Consider the following 26,430-nt stretch of genomic DNA (forward strand, 5'->3'; position numbering starts at 1 on the left):
AAGTGTTGTCATGGTTTGAGGTTAGATCGTGGTAGGTTGTGAATCACAGCGACCTGCTGCAGTAGGACACCGCCTTCTCACTGGGGTTGATTGGGTGCCCCAATACCGTAAATCAAGCGTAGCTTCCATTACACCTACGAGCACCAGTCACTCACGTGTCTCCATCATTAAAGACTTGACCTGCCAGGGGATGCCTCTCCACTTCCTTAAATCCTTCTCCCCCCTCCCTCGTAGCTGCTTAAGTGCAAGAATACACTCTTTAAACACGACAGCACGATCTTTTTTTTAATAATGACTCTTTGGACCTTTTAGTACAACGTTACGACCCCTTAGAATTTGATGCTCTGACCTTTGGGTATTACATACCGTCGAGAACTTGACAAGACTCTTGGGTATGACTGCCTGGTCCTTGACCAGACTCCTGATATGACGGTTGACTTTTGACCAGATCCTTAAGTTGTCGATTCAAGGTCAGACCGTCACATCCTTGGATCTTACCGACGTACCCAAGAGGCCAAAACACTCACGACCCTCCCTCCCTCCCAGTCGATAGCCCTTATGTTCTTGACTTTTCGTGTTGAATAGGAAGCTTTCCCGTCACGTAGCCTTTAGCTGAGCTAAGAAAGTATTTTTGTGTTGCAGAGACAGTTGTGACGAATTGGGCATAGTAAAGGGGTACAATGAAAGCTGTGATGCTGAATGATCCAAGTATGTAAAAGAGATGTCTCCAGTTGTGTTAATTTGCGCAACAAGGGCTGCTGTGACGGTCATGTAGGTGTGTGGAGGGTTATGAAATAGTTGCAGGGATTATTCTTGGTTAGGGAAACGGGCGGGGTAGCAATAGTTTTGTTGCGAGAGTAAAGGCATGTGGTGTGGTAGTAGTAAGAAAAGGTATCTGGTCTTGAACAAGCACAGTGAGTTTCAAGACTACTGTAGCAAGAAGGAAAAGGTAAAGGAAGTTGTTCCGTGATGACGTCAAGCCCCGTTAATGGCGTGGACAGTAGGGAGGAGCTTGGATGATACAATTGGTACTTGTAATGACAGTTATGTAGGGGAAGAACAGGTTTGTACGATGTGAGGTTCAGCCATAATGATTGTTATCAGGCAGCTGTGGATGGTAACTGGTGATCTAGATGAACTAAATGGTGATAGTATTGGCAGTAGCATGGAATGGTGGGGTGGCGTGGTGGGGAGGTTGATACATGCTGGGGGTATGGTGGGAAGGGTGGTAGTGATAGTAATATCATAGGTTGGAGGAGGTTGGTACGTGGTGAGAGCACATCCCCGTAATGTTATTTAATTGTGAGGGTAAACACCATGAGAGCGAGTATGGTGGAGGTAATGACAGCAGCGTTGGAGAGTATCACCACCTTAGCATGACGGCGAGTGGTGGAGATAATGACGGCATCGTGGGAGTATCGTCGCCACCGCCACACCGTGACTGCGAGCGGTGGAGGTAATGGCAGCAACGTGGGGGAATACCACCACCGCCACCATCACCACCACAGCGTGACAGTGAATGAGGGAGGTAATGACTGTATCGTGGAAGTATGCCATCGCTACCACAGCATGGTAGTGAGTGGTGCGGGTTAATGACTAGCATCTTGGGAGTACTCCACCGTCACCACAACGTGACAGTGACTGTGGAAGGTAATGACAGCAACGTGCAAGTACCGCCATCACCATAGTCACAACGTGACAGCGAGAGGGAGAGGTATTGACAGCAGCGTGATGGTGGAGTACCTCCACCATCACCACAGCGTCGACAGTTCCGGCGGCTGCAGATGGCCTGGCCACACCTGACGTGGGGGGCGAGCAAACAGCGGCCTTTTGTCCTTGGATCAGAAGTATCACTGTTGCCTGCACCCAACCTGGTTTGGACTGACAACGGTGGAAGGCCCTGGAGTCCCTCTTCATCGTGGTGTTTATAGCTTCTCTCCCTCACCGTCGAGCGGCTACCTACAAGCCGATGACAAATGGCAGGTAATGTTAGGTCCGTGGCCGAGGCTTGTAAAGTGCATGGGTCTAGTGGGTTAGTGGCTCAAGACTAGAGCATAAACGGTGCCAGGAAGCGAGTATGGAGAGATAATGGGGTAGGCTTGCGCACTTAGCGAGGGTAGAGGCGGTAGTGGAAAAGTAGAAGATAGGGACACGTCAAGAAGGTTTAAGTCCGTCACAGCAAGTATCAATCACCGACTTTTGCGAATGTTTGCCTGCATCCATACTCGACTGACTTTGAAGGCGATTGGCGAGGACGCTTATGTAGCCGGGGGGAGGGTAGCAGTGTGGTTGTGTGGCTGGGCGGAATGGGCGCTCCGGAGGTCGCCGCCACACCTGGCTTGGCCCGGGGCTGAATGGGGTGGGGGTGTTAGGGAGGGGATGGATCATGGAAGGGGACCCACCATCCGCACGTGTCCCCGGTCTACCCCAGCAGTCCCCCCTCTCTCTCTCTCTCCTCCCCGTGGTTCCACTTGAGGTTAATGGCCGTTTATTTTCCCCTCATAATGAAACAAATCCCCGAGAGATGTGTTGCAGAGATCTTATCTGGTAGATACCGTCCCTGTGTTTCTGATTTGTATTTCATGAGGACTTTATCATCTCTTGATCCTTGTACTAAGTTATTGGGGCTTCCGAATTGTTTACTTGTTTAATTTACGTTTTAAGTTGGTTTCAGTTCATTCTTGTAAGTTCAGACGACCTTAAGACTTAAGATTATTATGTGTCTGACAAATGTCCGGAAACATCATTAAGTTTAGAATGCTTTCTTAGTGGGCCAGACTTTGGGCTCATACCAACGTCCTCAGATCGTGAAAATTGCTGTGGTTTTGCTTTTTATGGTTATGCATCAACCTTAGTACTGTGTAGCATGAAACTATCGTATTTTTCACAGATGAGGAAAGATGTCGGAATGTTTTTAAATATTCCAGAAATGTTTGACAGATTTTAGTTACATGGCGACATTTCATATCAGCCAAAGCTTTTTCTTGTTGAAACGGTGCTCAGTGGTTCCATGCTGTGAACCACGGCGTGGTTACAGGGAAGAACACCGTGTGCATCAATCTCAAGAGTTTTTCTTCGAAGGTCGCGACAACTGACGATGATGTTTGCCACCATAGTGGTGGTTTTTAGTTACACTAAGGGCATCAAGCGTACTTCTGGAGCTGAGAGAGTCAGGGGTGTATCTTTAGGTTTTGTACTGTTGGTGCAAAGTCTTTCCATGTGGCGCCTCATGATGAAAGAAGCATAATACTCGATATTTCCCTTAGTGTAGACAGAAGTTTTGCGTTACCCGCATGTAGAGAGTATTGTTTAGTTATTCCAACAATAATCCTTTCGATCTGTACCGAATATTAAATGAAATTGTAATAACTATCGACGGTAAGCCATACAAATATAAGTAACAAGATCAGAGTCATGGGTATATATGTTCAGAGGTGCTTGCCGCTGGCGACCCCTGGCAGTCGCATCCCGGCCGGTGGTTGCGAGTCTGTGACAGCTTTTGGTACTCAGTGCGTCTTCACCGTGTTGTGAGGGAGGGCTTGACTCTCCTCTCTCACTTGCACCTTCGCTGAAAATTTATTTAGTTGCAACAACAGCATATTATTTCGATTAGTGAATGTACAGAAAGGCAGTACATACAGTAGTATGTGTAGAGTGCGAAGAATTGTGTAAGGATGATGTTCTTGAGCGAGGAAACATGGTAAGATGGGCGGAATTGTGGTGTGTGTGGTAGTGGCGGTTGTTGCAGTCGTTGGTGAAGGATGGCCTTGTAGCGCACCTCACCGGGCACCGTTCTCCCCTCGAGAGTCTACTTCTGGATATACTCTCTGGTAAGTGTTGATTTATACAGTGATTGCATCTTTCACATTCTAGTGTCTTGCAATAGAAAAGTACCAGTGATTGGTCTTAGCAAGATGTTGAGAATCATGTATGAACTTCACATAGTGCAGAGGTCATAATGCCTTGCTGTTTTATGTAAGCGAAACAGATTAACCTGATTTTGAATGAAGAAATTAGTCTCCAGTTTCAAATACTTGCATGATAGAAGTATCCCATGTTTTCGAATCATTGTAGCATCATATAGGTTCGTACCTACATTCATGAAATGTGATATGGCCGTATATAAAGTTTATATAAACGACAAAAATTCTGGCATTACTTTCGGTAGAATTACATTGATAATTGTCTTTTGATGCCGCTGTTGGCTAGATGATTATGGATTCACTCCTGGTTGTCCCACCATTGATGCACCATTAGTGAGATGTGTAAGGTGCACTGTGAAGCCTTCCTTGATACTTAAAGCTTAAGCGGTGTTAGAGGAACCATAGTGAAGCCAGAGACTCCAAGGCATAACGTGTCTGAAGTAGCTTCAGCCCCGCCAAGCTTAAGCGGTGTTAGAGGAACCATATTGAAGCCAGAGACTCCAAGGCATAACGTGTCTGAAGTAACTTCAGCCCCGCCTATGTTGGGGCTTGGAAGGCTCGACCATGCTGAGTTAGGACGGCTTGTTCCCACCCCACACCATTACTGAAGAGCTCTTTGCTTCAAGTGTTCAATTTTGATATTATGTGGCTATTAGTGCGCCTTTTGTGTGACGTAATGATTCGTCACAAAGTGTGAATTATGATTGAAGTGATTTTTGTATGATTTAAGCCAGACATCGACGTTACCCTTAAAAATATGAGAAATTATGCGTGGTTCCTGGCGACGGTAAGCCCGTACCGTGACTTAGGACATCGCCGTCTTTACAGCGGAAGTAGCCAGCCCTCCGGAAGCCAGCCCTAGCCTTGCCCACGCCAAGTTCACTGAGGGCTGGTGGTTTCAAGTGATTTTCAGGTTTTCTTGCAATTACGGGTAATGATTTCTCAGTTACATGCCCACGATCACCCTTTTGCTGAATTTCTATGCTACACGTTCTTTGTTGGAGAATGTTTATTCCTGCCTTTGTGTATTCTCTGATCCAGTGTAGTGAATTATACATATCCTCTTTTTTTATGTGGACGCGGAGGTTACTTGCAGAACCAGATGTGCTAGTGCTATGTGATTACAGATTTTAGAGTATCATACTTCATTGTTTTTATGTGTCTATTGTGTGTTGTTTTCTGGTGTAGCGTTTACTTATTTTGAATTTATGAATCTCATTGTCATCACCGAATGAGATCTTTCAAAAATCTTTCAAAAATGTCATTTATTGATCTGAATTCTGCATTCCAAAAAAAACTGCTGAATGTAGTTTTTATTTTTTTCCCCTTTGGGAAGATGGTGCCTATGCTACCAGCGTTCCGACCATATATTTTACTTATATATAGGCAAAGAAATTTACCTTAATCCTTAAGACAGACGGAGGAGGTCTTACAAGTCCAAATATTTCTTCACCGGTTTCGACCTCTTAATCTCCTTACTTAACGTTGGTCTTCAGTGTTACGCTTAAGAACCCGTCCTTCCGTAGACAATATTGACTTCTCTTCATCGTGTGTTAGTTATATGTTTCGAGATATTGCTTCCATAGTACAGAATTGCTTTCATTTATTTGATCATGCAAACCATGTGCCATGGCTTAGATTGTCTTGGGTTGGGGAAGGAGGGATAAAGAGACCTTCCAACTCCAGACCTGCGTTTGTGGAGACATTAGATCGAATTATCTCGACGCGAAGGTTCGAATCGCCATATTTACCATAAACATTTTGTGGAAAGCATTGCAAGCTGGATGCCGCGATTGCGTAGATAGGTATTTACTATTTTATAAGAAGGAGATTTGTTAGCGAGCCGATGATCAAGGACGCCATGGCTATCAGTAACCAAGTTCTCCACGTGGTTGTCGGCGCAACATGTTTCTTTTGGAGGAGCATGGAACGTTTGTATGTCATCTTTGTTTCCCTGACTATTTACTTGCACATTATTTGTCATTTCTTTCGTTAAAGAGCAGTATTTTAGAACCTGGTAGATCTCATGAAACTAAGATGGGTTTGATAAGTGTACGGAAGATGTTAAAAAAACTGTTTATAAAGAAGCAGTTTTGCTGTTTAGAACAAGAATAACAGCTACGGAACTGTTGTAGGTTGTTCAAATATATTGGGAATGGTGACACGAACGGTTAGCGTGATTCAGCTGCTTTGCTTTATTTTCTAAATCACAGTCCGGTTTTATTTTAGCTGGTGTCCACACTTCCATCGGAAGTTGGTGCAAGTTAATTTCACTGCAGTTTTATGAAAGAAGGGCTGTGCTGGCTCAATCCAGTTTGGTTTTCTCTTTGCAGGTAAGGTGTGCATCTCTGTCTGTTCTCATTTTCGACGGTTTTGTACCACATTAAACAATTTTAATAGCCCACCAGTCTTAGCAGTACGTGCATACTTCCAAAAAGTCTTATGAAATTAACTTTGAATATGGTACGCCCCAAATACAGTAGCTGTGTTAGTATGCTATTTTGATGCATCTTCATCATGGACTGCACTTCACTTTTCTTCCAATGGTTTTTGTATCGTAACGCATTATTGCATGACAGCTAGAGACTGAGTGTGAACGAATGAGGCCTTTGTTGTCTTTTCCTAGCGCTACCCCGCACGCATGAGGGGGGAGGGGGATGGTATTCCATGTGTGGTGAGATGGCGATGGGAATGAATAAAGGCAGACAGTGTGAATTGTGTGCATGGGTATATATGTATGTGTCTGTGTGTGTATATATATGTGTACATTGTGATGTATAGGTATGTATATTTGCGTGTGTGGACGTGTGTGTATATACATGTGTATGGGGGTGGGTTGGGCCATTTCTTTCGTCTGTTTCCTTGCGCTACCTCGCAAACGCGGGAGACAGCGACAAAGCAAAATAAATATAAATATATATATATATATATATATATATATATATATATATATATATATATATATATATATATAAATCTGGCTTAACACACTGTACATGAATGCATAAAACCTGACCCAGCCTGGGAAAGTGTGGTGGAGATCCCATAGGTACACTTACGAACTAGACTGTTCCCAGCCATTTACATATTTCACAAATTAGAAAGTTTCTACCACTTGCCATTGTACTCGAACACTTATCAGTGGTTACGTTCCAGACTAAAGATTTACTTGGTCTAACTCTCAATTGCATGAAGTTTGTCCGAAACAGCTTACCATAGAGAGTCCCACAACTGTCATGATGCAAATTAAACTCCCTGATTCAGCAACTGTTGCCATTTCGCTGGTAAGTCAGGTAATATTCAGTCATGATGAGAAAACTGGTGATGAGGGATTATAGTAGATGCTGATGGAGTGGGGTGGGAGTGGAGTGGTTTGTCAAGCCTTCTCTCTCTCTCTCTCTCTCTCTCTCTCTCTCTCTCTCTCTCTCTCTCTCTCTCTCTCTCTCTCTCTCTCTCTCTCAGTATGTGATGATTATGTTTGTCATTGCATTTGACCAAATTTTTACCAATGTTAACGTTTTTCAAGATAGGTAGATCTTTTTTGGCACATTAGGAATATGATTTTATTTCTTTTCGTCGTCTGTGACTGGAATACGTTAAGAAGCGATTGTTATTTTGCTTTGCTTTGTCTGTAAAGTCATTATAACTGAAGAACTTTGTGATATACGAATTGCTATCTTAAATCTCACATTTACGTTGCAATCGCGAAGCGTAGCTCTTTTAACCATCGATCATACTATTGTGTGTATACGCTCATAAGTCATCCACAGTCATCCAGCAACACCACATTGTGGCCCATCTCCCGTACTCAGCAGTCATCAGCATTGTCATCGCTCAACTTTAAATATATATATATATATATATAAATATATATATATATATATATATATATATATATATGGGGTGTTCAGTGTTGTAAATGGAAATGGTGAAGAGCTTGTAGATTTATGTGCTGAAAAAGGACTGATGATTGGGAATACCTGGTTTAAAAAGCGAGATATACATAAGTATACTTATGTAAGCAGGAGAGATGGCCAGAGAGCGTTATTGGATTACGTGTTAATTGACAGGCGTGCGAAAGAGAGACTTTTGGATGTTAATGTGCTGAGAGGTGCAACTGGAGGGATGTCTGATCATTATCTTGTGGAGGCTAAGGTGAAGATTAGTAAGGGTTTTCAGAAAAGAGGAGTGAATGTTGGGGTGAAGAAGGTGGTGAGAGTAAGTGAGCTTGGGAAGGAGACCTGTGTGGGGAAGTACCAGGAGAGACTGTGTACAGAATGGAAAAAGGTGAGAACAGTGGAAGTAAGGGGAGTGGGGGAGGAATGGGATGTATTTAGGGAATCAGTGATGGATTGCGCAAAAGATGCTTGTGGCATGAGAAGAGTGGGAGGTGGGCTGTTTAGAAAGGGTAGTGAGTGGTGGGATGAAGAAGTAAGAGTATTAGTGAAAGAGAAGAGAGAGGCATTTGGACGATTTTTGCAGGGAAAAAATGCAATTGAGTGGGAGAAGTATAAAAGAAAGAGACAGGAGGTCAAGAGAAAGGTGCAAGAGGTGAAAAAAAGGGCAAATGAGAGTTGGGGTGAGAGACTATCAGTAAATTTTAGGGAGAATAAAAAGATGTTCTGGAAGGAGGTAAATAGGGTGCGTAAGACAAGGGAGCAAATGGGAACTTCAGTGAAGGGCGTAAATGGGGAGGTGATAACAAGTAGTGGTGATGTGAGAAGGAGATGGAATGAGTATTTTGAAGGTTTGTTGAATGTGTCTGATGACAGAGTGGCAGATATAGGGTGTTTTGGTCGTGGTGGTGTGCAAAGTGAGAGGGTTAGGGAAAATGATTTGGTAAACAGAGAAGAGGTAGTAAAAGCTTTGCGGAAGATGAAAGCCGGCAAGGCAGCAGGTTTGGATGGTATTGCAGTGGAATTTATTAAAAAAGGGGGTGACTGTATTGTTGACTGGTTGGTAAGGTTATTTAATGTATGTATGACTCATGGTGAGGTGCCTGAGGATTGGCGGAATGCGTGCATAGTGCCATTGTACAAAGGCAAAGGGGATAAGAGTGAGTGCTCAAATTACAGAGGTATAAGTTTGTTGAGTATTCCTGGTAAACTATATGGGAGGGTATTGATTGAGAGGGTGAAGGCATGTACAGAGCATCAGATTGGGGAAGAGCAGTGCGGTTTCAGAAGTGGTAGAGGATGTGTGGATCAGGTGTTTGCTTTGAAGAATGTATGTGAGAAATACTTAGAAAAGCAAATGGATTTGTATGTAGCATTTATGGATCTGGAGAAGGCATATGATAGAGTTGATAGAGATGCTCTGTGGAAGGTATTAAGAATATATGGTGTGGGAGGCAAGTTGTTAGAAGCAGTGAAAAGTTTTTATCGAGGATGTAAGGCATGTGTACGTGTAGGAAGAGAGGAAAGTGATTGGTTCTCAGTGAATGTAGGTTTGCGGCAGGGGTGTGTGATGTCTCCATGGTTGTTTAATTTGTTTATGGATGGGGTTGTTAGGGAGGTAAATGCAAGAGTCCTGGAAAGAGGGGCAAGTATGAAGTCTGTTGGGGATGAGAGAGCTTGGGAAGTGAGTCAGTTGTTGTTCGCTGATGATACAGCGCTGGTGGCTGATTCATGTGAGAAACTGCAGAAGCTGGTGACTGAGTTTGGTAAAGTGTGTGGAAGAAGAAAGTTAAGAGTAGTAAATGTGAATAAGAGCAAGGTTATTAGGTACAGTAGGGTTGAGGGTCAAGTCAATTGGGAGGTGAGTTTGAATGGAGAAAAACTGGAGGAAGTGAAGTGTTTTAGATATCTGGGAGTGGATCTGTCAGCGGATGGAACCATGGAAGCGGAAGTGGATCATAGGGTGGGGGAGGGGGCGAAAATTTTGGGAGCCTTGAAAAATGTGTGGAAGTCGAGAACATTATCTCGGAAAGCAAAAATGGGTATGTTTGAAGGAATAGTGGTTCCAACAATGTTGTATGGTTGCGAGGCGTGGGCTATGGATAGAGTTGTGCGCAGGAGGATGGATGTGCTGGAAATGAGATGTTTGAGGACAATGTGTGGTGTGAGGTGGTTTGATCGAGTAAGTAACGTAAGGGTAAGAGAGATGTGTGGAAATAAAAAGAGCGTGGTTGAGAGAGCAGAAGAGGGTGTTTTGAAATGGTTTGGGCACATGGAGAGAATGAGTGAGGAAAGATTGACCAAGAGGATATATGTGTCGGAGGTGGAGGGAACGAGGAGAAGAGGGAGACCAAATTGGAGGTGGAAAGATGGAGTGAAAAAGATTTTGTGTGATCGGGGCCTGAACATGCAGGAGGGTGAAAGGAGGGCAAGGAATAGAGTGAATTGGAGCGATGTGGTATACAGGGGTTGACGTGCTGTCAGTGGATTGAATCAAGGCATGTGAAGCGTCTGGGGTAAACCATGGAAAGCTGTGTAGGTATGTATATTTGCGTGTGTGGACGTGTGTATGTACGTGTGTATGGGGGTTGGGCCATTTCTTTCGTCTGTTTCCTCGCGCTACCTCGCAAACGCGGGAGACAGCGACAAAGTATAAAAAAAAAAAAAAAAAAAAAAAAAATATATATATATATATATATATATATATATATATATATATATATATATATATATATATATATATATATATATATATATACATATATATATATATATATATATATATATATATATATATATATATATATATATATATATATATAGAGAGAGAGAGAGAGAGAGAGAGAGAGAGAGAGAGAGAGAGAGAGATTAGCATGTAAGGAAAAAAAGTGGTTGGATCGAGGAAGATACAGTTTTAGAATGGAAAAACACTTAGTAGAAGAGTGAACAGGTGTTTGGTGTAGGTACTTGGATACGAATTTTTAGGTTATATTGTTACTTGTTAGTTCGGGAATGGAAGTTAGATAAATAGTTTTCATTGTATGGATCGATGAATGGCACAGTACACTGTCATTCACCATCATCATCCACGTTCATCTACATTAGGATTATGTAACATTTTGCTCTGTAATACTCTTAACTTACTGCACCATAGTCCTGCAACCGTAGACACGCATAAAAGCCATTCATTTAAACAGTAAAAGATGGGTCCGCAGCCATTCACTTGAGGGCCATTCAACCATTTACTCAGTGGTCTTGCAGCTAACCTTACAATACCCTCAAGAATCAGAGGTGGTTCTGGTAGATAGATGCAAAAAAGTAGAAATCACAGTGGGAGAGAAGTGAGTGAGTGTTGTAAGAGGTACTGGATAGGTGACCGAGTGTAAGGGCAGCCTTTATGTAAGGTGGAAACAACGTGGTAGTTAGTGGTCGTCTATAATTGCCAGTGTTAGCAGTTGAAGGCGCCGTTCTGGTCGGCTCTGGTCACGTTCAAAAGTCGTGTGGGTGGGTGGAGGGCGTGGACTAGTGCCCTGATGCTCGCACAGACGGCGTCGTCAAGGTGAGTTGGTGGTGGGTGCGAGCTGCCGGCAACAGGCACAACCAATGCTGGCTTCTTGTTGCCGACTGCTTGGGTGCTTGCTTGTCAGGGCCGGACTGGCTCGCCGCTCTGACAGTCCTCGAATGACACTTGCATTGTTCGCCATGCATGGCATTTGTCCACACCTTGGTCACCGGGGAGAATCCCTTACAGTACATGTTGCGCCAGAAGTGTAGTAGATCGATCTGGACCAAACACTTTACATAGGAGGAAGGAAACTTGACTCGTGTGGGCGGGAGAGGAACCTGATGAATTCCCCAACTATACCCATGAGCCCTGGGGAGGAGGCGCCACGGGCAGACGCTGGCCTGCCTGACGACACCATGCGGACAATAGACATCATCATAGTAATTAGTTATTGCGGACTCATGAGTCTTAAAACAGGTTTGCTTTAGATGTCCCACGGCATCCACTCAAGTGGATGCTGTACTTGAAAGATCCAGTTTGTCATGATGAGGTAGATGTGAGACTCTTGAACTTAATGAGTTTCCATACCTGGCTTGGTCCTCAAAAGTAAGTTGACGACTGGACGATCAGTATACGTGGTCGTTGGATCAGGTTTTTAATGTCAAAAGCATTAATGGTCGAGTTGCCTCACAGTTATTACGGTGCTTTTTCCTTTGACCTACAGAACATCATAAAGTGTTTATATTCCCCCGAAACATTTAATCACTGCTTTGGTGACTGATATCGTTACTTTTGCCATACTCACAACACCCTCAGACCTGATGCAGAAGGAATCAAGGAAAGGATGTAGTTGAATGACGTTCCTGCCCCAGAGTCCCTTCTTTAGGGCTCCCGTTTGCTACCAGGTTACTTCATTATGGATAACGTGTCAGGTTATGATAGGATGATGGAATTATTTTCTTCTTGACTTTCCTCGGTCTTTGATTTTTAAGACTGAGCTCTGTTAAATGAGGAATTTAAGTATACTGAGTTACATCTGAGGGCTTAGTTCGATGGGTTGTTGCTGCGTTTAAACAAAAAACAAGCAACCGTTGTATCCAGCAGTGGATATTATAGTTGATATGAAAGTGATGCACGAGGGAAAGTCTAGGGCGCGATGACTGTGGAGGGTACACGGGTCTCGGGGCAACTCTGTAATCTTCGCAGGGTCCGGCGGATCACGTTCGCAGCACTCGAACCGCCTTTCTGATATATACTCCTACATCGACCATGATGTGTACCCACAGACGAAGAGGTTTTGAATGGAGAGTTTACTACTACTACTGCTACACCCATACCTAGTATATTTGGTTTACGAAGACGTGGCTTACTTGGTGTATACCATTTCAAACAACAGATACCGCCTACTCAGGTAAACGTTCCGGTTATTTGCGGATTGTTTGCGCTGTGCACATGTGGAACAAGATGAGATCCACCTCTTGCAAGATACCCACTGCGTATCTTATGCAAACGGTTGTGGGATGGTGGGTTGTAGCTACACGCCCTGTGTGGAACAGCATGGAAGCCATGTTAAAACTCCATATATTACTTACATTTAGACCAGGATATTATTGATACTTCATCAGAAGCATGCCTCCATCCCTGAAGAAAAGCTTGTAACCAGAATCATGCCTGTGTCCATGAAGAACTGAGGCAGACCACCTGTGTTATGCACACCTTGAATTAGTTAGCACCTCCACCCAGCGATACCGTTTTACTGATAAGACCATGAATACACGAAAGGTACAGTGCTCTCTTCAAGTAATGCAGCTGATAGTGTTCTTGAGTTTGTCCTTGGTAGATGGACTTTTGGTGGAGCACAGATTAATGTGCGCTCTTGCACTTGAAAATACTACCAAATGTAAAGGTATGAGAAGACGGCATTGTTCTGCAGACATGGCATCCGTATTAGGCAGATGATTTGTACAAAGTGGCCCAGTGGTGGAGGCGCAAAAGTGTTTGAACGGAATGTTCGCTTGGTTAGAAGACTTTCTTATTCTTTAACAACCTTGAGCTTCACTGTTGACGCGTATGTTCTACGTGATGCTAGGCCCCGTGCATGTTGCGGCATCTGACTCTCTCTGGGCGCGAGATCTTTACCTCAGGAGGTTGAACTCTGATGACGAACGTCCTGGTAATGGCCGGATGAATACGACGACGGCCACAGAGGCCAAGTACTTTACACATGCGATCCATATACACGTCAGGCCGGGAACATGGAGGAGACCCACCACATTAACTCAGTAAATAGGGTGGCCGGGACAGTAACTCCATCGTAATTCTCAGTCTTTACGTCAACCAGACCTGCGTGACTGTTTTATGGTGTATATATATGTTTCCTATCCAGCCACTGGTCTTACTGATTTTCGAGTAAGTACGCTCGTAATTACTGGTCAGGTATGATGGGTATGGTAGGATGACAGTATATTATCATTGGTATGATCGGGGTTTAGCGATGTGATCCCGGTAAGGCCAAAGGCATAGCGTTTTGGGGGTGTTGAAGTGAGCTGTGCTGACGGCATCCGTCGCGACGGCACCATCTCACAGCTCACGGGATGCAGTGATATGCACGTTGTTCCTGCGATGCTTTGCCAGGTTCGTTAGTAACTTCTTTCTGTTGTTACAAGACAGAATCATTAGGCCTAGCACGGGTCCTTGTCCCTTTAACCCTTCATAGATAACTATTTTTTTTTATTATGTTAGCTTAGACGGCATGGGCAATTGAATGCCATAATCAAGGCCACGATATCGTACAGTAAGCCAGGTACTCACTTTTTCCGACCAACCCGTTGGGGAGGATGAACAGCTGGCGTGAGTGTGGACCGATTGCCGTAACCAGGATGCGAACCTAAGTGCTCGACCCCGGGCGGCCCGTGAATGCTTTGCTGCAACGACAGAAATATAGACTTATGATCGTGTATTTTTTTCTTATGAAAGGAGTGTGTGTGTGTGTGTGTGTGTGATGTTAGACATAGAGAAGTAACTAGCGACCGATTCAGTGGTTGGATAAAAGGAATATAACTGGTAGTGAGGTTCAGAGGAAAAGCGTGACTGAGGGAGCCATGTTGGTGCAGCTGTGTTCACTGGACCCACCCATTCATCCACTCACCCACCCACTACAGGGTGAAGTGAATCCCAGAAACCGATGACCAGCAGATTAGCACCAGTTTCTAGGTTTGTTTATTTACAAAGTATATTTGAGGGTTTAACTTTTGCTTTTGAAATAGTAGTCAGTGGCCAGGACTGTGGTGCTACCTTGACTTCAATGAAATAAGCAGACTTTGTTATAGAAACATTAATGGATAAATGGAACGAGTTGCAAAGTGAGGATATAAACACTAAAAGATCTTGGTAAGTTATAAACATAGATACACAGACTGATAATGGCTGGATGTGGACAAAGGCCTTCTTGTATAGGCCACTACCCCACATGCAGTTTTGTAGTTATGATGGCTCGTGTCTGGCGTTACCCGGCTTCACCTGCTGTTGGGCATGGGCGTTGATCACCTTCGTCAAAGAACTTTTCAGTCCAAAGTAGGTCGGGCTTTTCCTACTACAGACTGTAGTGTAGGAGCCCAGGGAGAAGAGGTCCATGTGGCTATAATGATATTCATCCATCTTTCACTGGTATAAGTTTTGCTTTGCGTAGGAACTCGGGATTTATTCTTCTCGGTCTTGGTTCGTTGTCTTCAAATTACAAGGTAACGCCTTGAAGTAAAAAGCTGCACCTGTTTAATACGTTAGGTGAATGTGTCAAGAGGAAGGTTGATAATAGCTCGTAATCGTTGTGATTGCCGGGAAACGGGAGATAGCGTGCATGCTCGGCTGAAGGTTGTAGCTAGAGTTTAAAAGTCTGCCGCTGCAGTGAAAGCTGGGAGGGGAGAGGGGTACAGCAATAGATGTGTTGGCTGGAACAGGCGGGATCAAGGGATGGTAGAGTCGGGGCCAAGGAGGATAGATGGGCTAGTGATTAAGGTTGAGGTGGGAACGGATGACCAAACCCACGCTGTTGTGTAGGCGTCGCTCCCACGATGGTCCACCAGCCCCATAGGGCGCTGATGGCTTTTCGAAGGTCATTATAACATGTCACACTCTATGCAGTAACATAAGATACTTTATGCACGTACTTGTAACTCTCACACCAGCAGCGGCAGTGTTCTGTCGCTTATGTTTTAGCACAGCTGTCGAAAGGAGGTACCGCTTCGATTTTTCAGAATTGCAAACGTTGCGAGTACATATATGTACAATACTTGGGAGGACATGCGAAAGTCGGATAATGTAAGATTTGATGATCTTTGGAGAGGCTGTCTGCTGGAGGGCACTAGTGGCTGTACATGGGGTAGCCAGATAGAAGAAGACCTGATGGTCTGTGTTAGGGTTATCTGTTGGACAGTAATGGAATCATTATATATATATATATATATATATATATATATATATATATATATATATATATATATATATATATATATATATATATATATATATGTAGAGAGAGAGAGAGAGAGAGAGAGAGAGAGAGAGAGAGAGAGAATGATAAAGTAGAAGGCTTTCCACTTACACATCATGTTGGTAAACTGACCCTGTCAGACATATTGTAAGACAAGACACTTCGTGTACGACACTCATGTCTTGAGGTTTTGATCGACGTCAGCCGTCGGCGGGGCTGGTCGTGGTGGGTAGGTGCAAATCATTATCCGTCTGGTTGGCGGCCGCCACCCTGGCCAGTCTTGGCACGTGAGAGGTGAGGTGCTGGGGCGTAGAGGGGAGGGCATCCCGGGGCCTTAACAGTTATGAACAGCTTGCATCGCCGTGCACTCTTGTCGTGGTTCATGTACCAGTGGAGAGAGAGAGAGAGAGAGAGAGAGAGAGAGAGAGAGAGAGAGAGAGAGAGAGAGAGAGAGAGAGAGAGAGAGAGATTACTGTGTGTGTTGTGGGGAGAGAGTTTTTACACTCGTGTTGCTTAGTCTCTTAACTTTCTGTATAATGTATCTCGTCTTTCCTACTGTGTACACACACACACACACACACACACACACACACACACACACACACACACACACACATCTGATCTAACCATCCGTTTATCGTCCAACCCCGAGGGTAGTAGGATGAGCACGTGAGTCGAGTGTAGGATTATTGCCACGTCCAGGATTCGAAGCCATGCGGATCCGACCACGGGCTGACCCGTGGTGACTCATGGTCAGTAACGCTGTGTGTGTGTGTGTGTGTGTGTGTGTGTGTGTGTGTGTGTGTGTGTGTGTGTGTCCATCCGCATGGTTAGGGAGACCGGCACGAGAAATGTAGACGTTGCCGATGTGTCGTTTGGTCACTGGCTAATGGTCATCACGTCCACGTCCCCCGCGTGTTATGACCCGTTATGTGACATTGTGGTCAAGGTTTCGGCACGTGTGATGCTGGGGGTTGAACAGCCAGCCAGCACTCTCGCTGCAGAACCTCGCCAGAACTGGGGTTGTGAAAGTGTGTGAATTAAGAGATTTATAATTCCTTTACGGTGTGGTTGCACTGGCGTTTCTTTCTGGATGATGGGTTCAGCGGTCGTACAAGCGATTGTTATCGGATGATAAGAGATTACAGTCGTGATTCGAATGATTGTTCTTGGATTGTAGGGAGTTTAGTGGTTGTATTTCCGGATGACTGAGAGTGTACTGAGCGCGTGACATTGATCCTGGAATGTGGTGGGTGACGAAGCTAAGCTTCTCCCAGCTCGACCGCCGGGTCAGCTTTGGAGAAACTTGTCCTTGGTGAGCGGAAGTTTAGTGGATTTTGCAAACCCCACAACCCCCAGCCTTCCAGAAGGGTTGAGTAATCAGCCACCCGCACCCACTGGTTGAGGATGTGTGTATGTGTGGAGAAGAGGAGGAGAGTGCAAACGTTCCCCCAAGCAATCTCGTGACGTGCATGACACTGGCAAATAGTTACCCAACACTGTGCACTGACAGTACAAGTAACGTTATGCAAGTGCAACGAGACGCCAGTAGTATTGCGGTGTGCTGATGAAGCAGCCTCATTATTATGGCACGGAGCATGAATGAAAGTCATATAGCAAATGTGAATTACCGAGAGCAGTGAAATTCTCTACACTTTCCCGTATTTGATACGCAGGGACCAGATGGATTTATGGGCTTTTGGGAAATTCTCGCAGGTCTGAATCCAGATCAAAGTACAAAGGTTTTCTCTTGAGAAAGATGAGCGTCCCATACATACACTGCTCGACGAACGAAGATACAAGTTAATCTGTTCTCAAAACCATTGAGAAAGTAGTATAAAAGCATAGGAACCTTCTGTACTTTGTACTGCGGGACGACCCAGCCATCATACCGAATGTATTCACAAGGGAAGTAGGCAAGGTGATCGGTAATGGGTAGGGCTGGCTAGGATATGGTGTTGGATGTGGCGTGGTATCGACTGTGGTGGAACCAGCAAAGGTAACCTCGTCAGAGATCGGATGGTAAAAGTACAAAGGAGCCCTTGAAACCCTTCGCCCTTGTGAGGCCAAGGTAGAATTTGTGTGAAGTATTGATTGTGTCCAGATTCAGGATCATTCCTTTTGATGAAGGCTTTTTTGCCCAAATTATTACTCACAGATTTTATGAAAGTCACATGTCATATGAAAGGTGTTTGGTGGTTGCGGCAGAGAGGGAGAGAACCGCTGCCATTTACAGGTTGGGTGTTGTGGCCTCCCGTGCGGTCTGGGATTACCACACGAGCCCGGTGTGTGCGATCCCACCCTAGGGGTTTTGGGTAACGAGGACGGGCGTGCAGGACCCGGGTTTCCTCTCCGGCAGTTCACGTCACGTTGTTACGACGTAGAGGTGACTAGAGGGGTAAAAGTTGATTCTTAAATTTTACTCAGATTTTCCGCCTTAACGAACTTCTGTTTTCGAAAGAGAACGGTCCAAGTGCCAGACATTACCTGGTAAACCACGCGTTTAGGAACAGTTCGTACTGTGGAAACCGCGTGAATGCTTCTGTGGCTCCGGATCGGAAGGTGGATGTGTTAAGTAAGGCACCAAAACGTTTGTGGTAGTTTGTCAGGGTTTATAGATCAACGGGCGATTTTAGGTTAAGTTCCGAAATCTTACTTCTTGGAAAATTTATAGACAAAGCATTTCAGTGATGAGTGATGGATACATAGCCAGGGTCAAGTAGGTTTGGGCAAGTTTAGAGCGCACAAAGGGTACAGTACATCTACAGGAGGGTGGCAGATGGGCCCCAGAGCAACATTTAAGTGTTAGGATTATACTCCTCGGGAGTAGCGGTGGCATGTGTTCGTGTCAGTCATGGATGTGCACTTCCTCCCTCTGTCACTCCTAGGTAAGATGTAGGCTTTCATGAATGAGTCACTGTTGTCGTGTGGTGTGCGAAGCCGCGGCCACCGCGATGCGAGGCGTGGATTCGGCGACTTGATTGATTTGTGCGGTAGCACCGCAGTGGGGATATTACGCAAAAAAGATGTAACAAAAGTGGATCATCACATGAGCTAACTGTCTTGTGAGCGGACGACTCAGCCCGAACCATCCCAGATGTCGACCGAGATTAAACATGGTGGTGGTGGTAGCACATAGTGACACGGGACCTCCAGGTCTCCTGCCTTGGGCTGAAGGTCATTGGCTGGTGAGAGCACAGCTAGGTTCTCCCTCCAGGACCCGTTCTGGTAGGTTACACTCACTCCGATGTCCGGAGGTGATGTCGACTGTGGGTCGCCTCACAGCACACGCCCAAAGACTTGTGTCATAGTCGCCACCGGCAGCGCTGGGTACAGTAGCAAGTCTGGACACATCACCCTCGAGCATTGGCTGAGTACCGCAGTGAGCAGTTGGGCTGGTTTCTGACTACTGTACACCAGGTCTCAGCGACGGAACAGGTTAATTTGCTTATCTTGTGTTCGTGGTAATCGGAAACAAAGGGACAGATTTTGCGGACGTTAATTAAACCTTCCTGAGACTTCATGTGACGGACTGTGATGTGCATCTGATAGATTAAACTCGTTCTCGCAGCGTGGCAATAGAGTCTGGTGGACATGATGGTACGGCGGTGTTGGCCTTCGTGATCCGCTTATGCATGGAAATGTATGCCTCGTTTGTGTCTTGTACACGCACCTGCAGCAAGTGGTACGGACCAAATATAGTCAATTTCTTGTGGCTCCATGTATAGAGCTTCCCAAGGCTGTATGTTTTTATATTCATCAGGCTTCGAACCGTTGATGCTGGAGTGTACTGAAGTCGTATATAGCATATTAGCCCCACAGTCGACTGGGGAAGGGAGGTTACTGGTGGTGATTGATTAATTGTTCATACTTCAGGCGAAAACGAACGAGCAGATTGCGGTGGGGAGCATCGCCCTATAAGCTTCAGACTGTGGTTGGGCTGCCGTGTGGTGCAGTGGAAGGGTCCAGGTACTGCATAGCCTTTTACGGCTTCTGCCCCACCGACCTCTTGTTGATATTCACGGCAGCCTGACCCGTCGGTACGCAACACTGCTTGTCCGCCTCCACACCGCTCTGCCCTCCTCTCCAGATATCAGACTTGGAACTATGAAAGATGGCTTGAAATAATCCAGAATCAGTTGAGAGCATTTACGGTGATAATTGATGATCATCGAATTCAGCAGTTGCAAATCGGCGGTGGGAAGTTGCAAGGATATAATTGGCACAGCAATATGCATGCATAATTAGGGTTAGGGTTGTGTTTGCCCTCCGTTTTCCTGTAATATGATACAGATAATCCGCTGGGAGTGGTGACACGCTGCTATGGTACAGCTGTGTCTCATTCCTGCCCTATTTGTGTACCAAATGAAGGATTTTTTTTTTATTTATAAGGGAAGAGAAAAACATTAGTCTCGATTTTTTTTTCTTTTTCGATAACTTTGAAAAATATATCTTCCCGTACCAACGCCCTTCTTTTATTCAGTTGTTTAGAAAAAAATGATCGAATGGTGGGGAAGTACAATGAGAGAAAACTTTGTGAACATCCGGGGACGGAAGTTGTTTGAAACGTTGCCTACAGCGATGGGAAAACACCGGAGCCTTGTTAAGTGGAGAAATTTTATGAGGGGCCTGGAAGAGTACCCACTAAAAGTGTGCTAGACAAGCCAGGATGTGGTGGCTACGTAGGCCTACGGGAAGCGGCTCCCAGCAGCAGCTCTACACGGAGAGAAAGACGCGGCAGCCTAGTTGCAGACCGGGCGCGGTGTAGGCAGGGAAGTCTTGCCTTCGAAGTTAACGTATTGTAAGATGGCGTTTCATCTTCCGTAGGGTGACGCTTGATATATTAGATTTTAGTGTCGATCATCGCCGCTTGAATTAGTTAGATTTTAGTGGAGGTCTTCGCTGCTTGATTTAGTTCGATTTTAGAGGTGGTTCTCTGCGTTAGGCCCAAGCCTGACGCTCAGACTCGCCTGCGGAAGCGTCGCGGAAGTGGTTAAGTCGTCTGGGTCCTTTCACCTCTAGGCCAGCGCTCTTGGGTGTGTGTATCGTGTGTGTGCTAGTAACGTTCGGTCTACATTGTGTGTGTGTGTGTGTGTGTGTGTGTGTGTGTTAATTTTCTTCACCCAGGCCTGTGGCGTATTGTTCCATGATGACATTTCTACCCAAAATGTCCGAGTCATTGATTAATCTCAGATTAATGTCATGCACCTAAGGGACTAGAAAATCCCTTTAACCACGGTCATTATGGCTCCCGGGGAGAAAGGGAGGAACACCACCCCAGTAATCGTGATCGCCGTAGAGAAACAGGAACCGTCATACAGAAGTCGTTGTATTAATAATCAGCCATTGTTAACGGGTGACTGTGTACCGGATACGGTTTAAAGGCAGACTTTTTAGGACTTCGCTGTGATACTGAAACAATTTTTTTTTTAATCAGTGGCCTACAAAGAGTAGATCAATCACTTCTCAAAATTGCGATTACATTGATTAGTACATTTTGCGTAAAGTTAGGGAAGGAAAAGCTCAAACCTATTAATCATACTAGAAATAGTGTATTTGGTGACATACTAACTAGTTTATCCTATTAATCAGACTAGAAATAGTGCATTTGGTGATAATACTAACTAGTTAATCCTATTGATCAGACTAGAAGTAGTGTGTTAGGTGACATACTGACTGTATCTGTCTAGATACAGTATTATTCTGACATGCTTTCAACATAGCCGCATATCAAGAACACAGAGAGAACTGAAAGCTTCGCGCGGGGCTCATGGAGACCAGAGTTCGACAGCTGAAAAATGTCATAGACCAACGTCCACAGTCTGGCAACAGTCGAAAGCAGACAACATTAAGCTTTGTAATTTAAACTTGTTAGTAACAACATGCTACAAGCCAGGAATTATCATCAGACAAAATTTACCTCCATAAGAACGCTGTAGTACACTAACCCCTAGATAAGTGTTCATAAAACTTATAAATGACTACACTTATAATTAACTAGACAAAAATGCGCTTAGCTAAGTAAGTACACATGTAAATATTTTAAACTTAGTAATTTAATGTTATATGTAATATTTATGCAATAATAATGAGATGGGGGAAAGCTAACATGTAGATGTAGTAGATGTGGCACACTTAGTGTCCTTGCCTCCCCTCCCAAGTCACATGACCTGCAGATTATGAAATCTTCTCTTGTCAGCACAGAACGCAAGGATCTAGCGTTTGCTTTATTTCATTTATGACTTCTTTGGCAGACTACACACATGCTTAAAGCCCCCCCCCAAAAAAAAAGAAAAAAAAAATGTACAGCGAGACATTTGGCCAAACATATGTGCTTTCAGACCGACATCTAAAATCAAATTTCACTCGGACCCAACCATAGATAAGTTCAGAACCTAAAAACAGGTCAGACTGCGTTCATTACCTACGATCAAGTGAATCGGCACACAGACGTAGAACTAAACACAACTACTCTCATAGTAACTACCACACAAAACTACATTTAGACCTCCCCTGCCAGACATCACTTACTCATGGCCTCACGCAAGACCAGAGAGTATATCACACGGGCATCAGTCAGCAGCTGACCAGAGTGGCATCTACCTTACCACCAGACACAGCCGCGGTCACTATTATCTTGACCCAGTAAAACGTGTTTGTAGAGAGTAGTCGCAGGGGGGGGGGGGGGTGAACATGTCTTGTAGGACGCCTGTGTAGCTTAGCAACAAGAGTCGAGACGTTATACAGCCCCAGGCTCGGCTGCTCTGTGTGTGTGTGTGTGTGTGTGTGTGGACGGAACGTGAAGGAAGAGTGGCAGGTGGTGGTGGTAGTGGGTCGTGGGCCATGCTCTCCACCAATGCCACTCGCTCACGACCTCCACAACGTTGGGCTGTGAGGGGCGTCGGTGACAGGTGGGCGGGCGTGGTGCCTGCACGCTCCCAGGCCACCACCCGCCGCTCAGCTCTCTCTCTCTCTCTCTCTCTCTCTCTCTCTCTCTCTCTCTCTCTCTCTCTCTCTCTCTCTCTCTCTCTCTCTCTCTCTCTCTCTCAGCTGACTGCGTGTACCCATCTCGCCCTCTCCAACTGTTACTGGAAAGGATAATACAAGTTTTAAAGAAATGAGTTTGTCTTAAAGCATATATGAAGGAGAGCAAATTAGATGATAAGTATACTTGAAATTTACGAGAAAGGTCTTTAGTGTTGGAGCGATGAGGGATGCTGATGGACGTAATGGGCCAAATGTTGTTAAAGTGATGAAGAATTTTGTTGGGGACATACTTGGTTAACTGTTGTTGAAGTGTTGGGGGATGTCGTGATGGTGGAACATAGTTGTTGAAGTGGTGTTGGTAGTGTGTGTGTGTGTGTGTGTGTGTGGAGACAATGAATTAAGTCTTTTTAAAGCTGATGCGATGAGGTCATGGTGGGGAGTTACTGGCCTGAAGCTATTATAGTGATATGTGGCATGGTGATGGGTGTCGGGGAGCATAGTGGACCAGAGCGTGGTGTATGGTGTCACCCATCGTGCCGGCTGGTGGAGGTGGTGAGTCACCAGGGTCGGACCGACCCGCCACCACTTGCCACCACCACCCACCCGCCCCAGCACCTCCTGCTATCTGTCTGTCTCTCTGCTCCTGCTTAACTGGCATCCCAGCCCGTCTGTGTCATTTAAACCCCCGGCGTCTTCCACTGCTGTACCCTGGCTTCCCACATTCCACAACCACCAGGAGGAGGAGGAGGAGGACGGAATAGCCTGCCCCCTTGCTTTTTACTGCTTGGTGACACAGAGGCCAGCCAGGTGACACATGCTTGGCGCAGGTTGAAGGAGAAAGTCCTCGTAGTTCCCAACAGGCATAGTGGTGGTGGTGGCGGTGAGGGCCGCCTCCCTGTTGGTCAACTGCAGCCATTCACTCCTCTCCGTCAGCTGGTAGTTCGTCCTCTCCCCACACACTTGGTGACTGATAACCTACGGCTCCCGACCTGGGATAATGGAGACTGAAAAGAGAACTGTTAGGGATTTAGGGTGCTTGGCCTGGAGAAGTGGATACCAAGGGAACTGTTGACCTAGGATACTGGAGACCTGAGAAGACTAAGAAATTGGAGAGCCAGGAGATTTGTGACCTGGGGATTTCATGGAATTGGGGAATTGGACACCTAAGCGATTCTTGACCTAGGGTAAGGAAGTTCGAGGAGACACATGACCTGGGGTATTAGATACCTATCAGACCCTTATTAGGGAAACGAGGGTAATGGAACCAGTGGTTTATGGTATAAGGGAGCCGGGGGCTTAGGGTTAGAAGCCACAGACACATTGGACGTGGGACTGTGGAACTTGTGACTGGACAGAACAGACAAGGTAGGGATTTCCTCTCCATTGGTACTGGAATGTAAGTTTACTTTTAACATTGTATGCTGGAAGCCTTTGTTAATCTGCTGTCTTTTCGGTCTCCATTATCCTAGTTCGAACCACCACCCGGTCTAGTTGTGTGGTGTCGCTGGTAGAATGTGACAGAACATGTTCAGGACATGGGAGGGAAGGAGCTGGTGGTGGTGGTGGTTGAGGGACGGAGAGTGGATGAGCAAGAGTCATGGGCCTGGCATGTGAGGGAAGGGTTGCGGTGCTCCCTCCTCTCTACCTGCAGGTTTGACGTCATCCCCGCGACGGTCGTCAGATGCCCACAAAGGAGAGTCGTTGAGGTCACGGTGAACTCCAGTGAATTTTCAGAAGTGAAAGATCGTCGAAAGAAACGAGATATCTCTCCCTTAATCAAAATATATTAGTAATTTCTCCCCATGGGTGTGAGGTCATTGTAGCCTTTCAGTTTAGGGTGTGATCTCGTGTCGTATACAACCACGACCGGGCGTTCGAGAGTGAAGCGTACTTGATCGGTAGTTTGTTCCCTCTCGGACGAGAAGAACGTTGACTCGTGTACTCGTTACGATGGGCGTACGACTCGGCGTCACTAGGTTGTAATTGGTCACGTAACCTGAGTATGTTCTGCAGCTGTGCGTATATTTACGGACACCCCACATCCTGTGTGGGGAAAAAAAAAGTAAATTGGTTTGGCTTTGGCTAATGATTATTGGCAAGGTTGCCACGTTGACATTAATTTGTTCGGCATTGGTTAGAGATGCATAGCTCGCTTCACATCGTAGTTTCATGCGCATCTTATGTTTCTATTCGTAAATGCAAGATTTTATACAACAGTTTACAGTAAAAAAAAAAAGATTACCTTTTGGGAAAGCAACATAGGCTCTTCTCACATATCCTTCTTTGACGTTGGGAAGTTTCGTCAACCTCTTCTGGCTGCTCTTGGCCCCACTGACCATGAATTCTGTAATTATGGAAGATTAGCAAAAGCTGCTAGGTGGCTCCGATAGACTATTTTTTTTCCAGACGAGGCCAGGGAGAGCCTGGAATCAGGCTTCGACTCCCATGCAGTTTACTTCTGGAACAGAGGCCAGTTAGTGGGCGATAGATTCTTATTAGTGAAATCTTTTTAACTCTGGGAAAAAATGAAACACCATCTTCCCAAGACTTCGTATAGTTTCCAAATCTCCTCCGAAGAGGTCTTGAAAAAAATAGAGACTAAGGCTTGAGAGGATGTTCTCCCAGTTAATGTTTTTGCGTACTGCATGGTACCATTGTGGATCTATAAGTGAAGAGGTGGAATATGACACCTGCTTTGTTTGAGGAGCGTGGAGTGTGCCAGGTGGGTAGAGTCACCTGGGTGCTGATGGGTGCAGCTCAGGTGTGCACCGCACCTGGAGCCGAGCCTCAGCCGGAAGGGCAACATGGACCTGCCCTACTATTTGTCTGGTGTTGGAAGCGACAGACACGAGGCACTAACGCCTGTGTTCTGAGCCAAAGGTTTGACGTTTGGTGTTGGTGGGCACGGTAGCATAGAGGCTTAGAGGAAGGATGAGGCAAGAGGACATACATCTTCCCTTCGTTTGTATTGCTGGGAAATGGAGTGGGTCATCAGGTGGAAGGCAGGCTGTTGAGTTTTCACTGTATAACCTGGATGTTAACCTTGTAACATTTGAATAACTGGAGTGTCTCTTCCTTCCAGATCCTGCTGAAAGACATCGAGGCTCACGGACCTGTGCTGAAGAGCGTCCTGCGGCAGTACGAACGTATCGCCGCCGCCGCAGCCGCCGCCGCTGCCGCACCACCCACTGCTGCAGACACCGAGGCCGCTGGCAACCAGGACCCCCATCCCACCTCCACGAACACTTCCAGACAACAGGAACGACACCACCGGCGTGGCACCAAGGACAACATCCCACGCAAGGCTCGCTCCTTGGAGAAGCGCTGGCACCAGATATACCTGCGCTCGCTCGAGTGGCACTACTACCTGGAGGGCGTCATCGCCAATTTCAAGGTAAGACAAATTATTTTATTGGAAGGGCTGGCCGTATCGGCAGAAACATGGCATCGGAGGACGTGGGGCTGCAGGCAAATGCAGTGTTGTTCCAAATGTCATGGTTATTGTAGGGTTGTTTTACGTTGTACGTCTGCACACGGCGTGTGTGTGTGTGTGCTCGTGGATAATGATGTGGTCACAAGGTCAGGCAGCGACCTGTAGGGCTTTGTCGTGGCAGCAACATCAACAACGGG

At 45.6% G+C, this 26,430-nt stretch overlaps 1 protein-coding gene across 6 annotated transcripts in view; it reads left to right on the plus strand.

The window, feature by feature from the left end:
* Window positions 1–26,430, plus strand: part of klar (klarsicht) — a 353,898-nt gene that overhangs the window by 184,149 nt on the left and 143,319 nt on the right. For all 6 annotated transcript variants that reach the window (XM_071674529.1, XM_071674530.1, XM_071674528.1 and 3 more), the window contains one exon: window positions 25,883–26,194. In XM_071674529.1, the coding sequence (XP_071530630.1) occupies window positions 25,883–26,194 (312 nt within the window). The remainder of the gene's footprint in view (window positions 1–25,882; window positions 26,195–26,430) is intronic.

Source organism: Panulirus ornatus, chromosome 20 (genome assembly GCF_036320965.1).
Source record: "Panulirus ornatus isolate Po-2019 chromosome 20, ASM3632096v1, whole genome shotgun sequence".
Classification (NCBI taxonomy): Eukaryota; Metazoa; Arthropoda; class Malacostraca; order Decapoda; family Palinuridae; genus Panulirus; species Panulirus ornatus.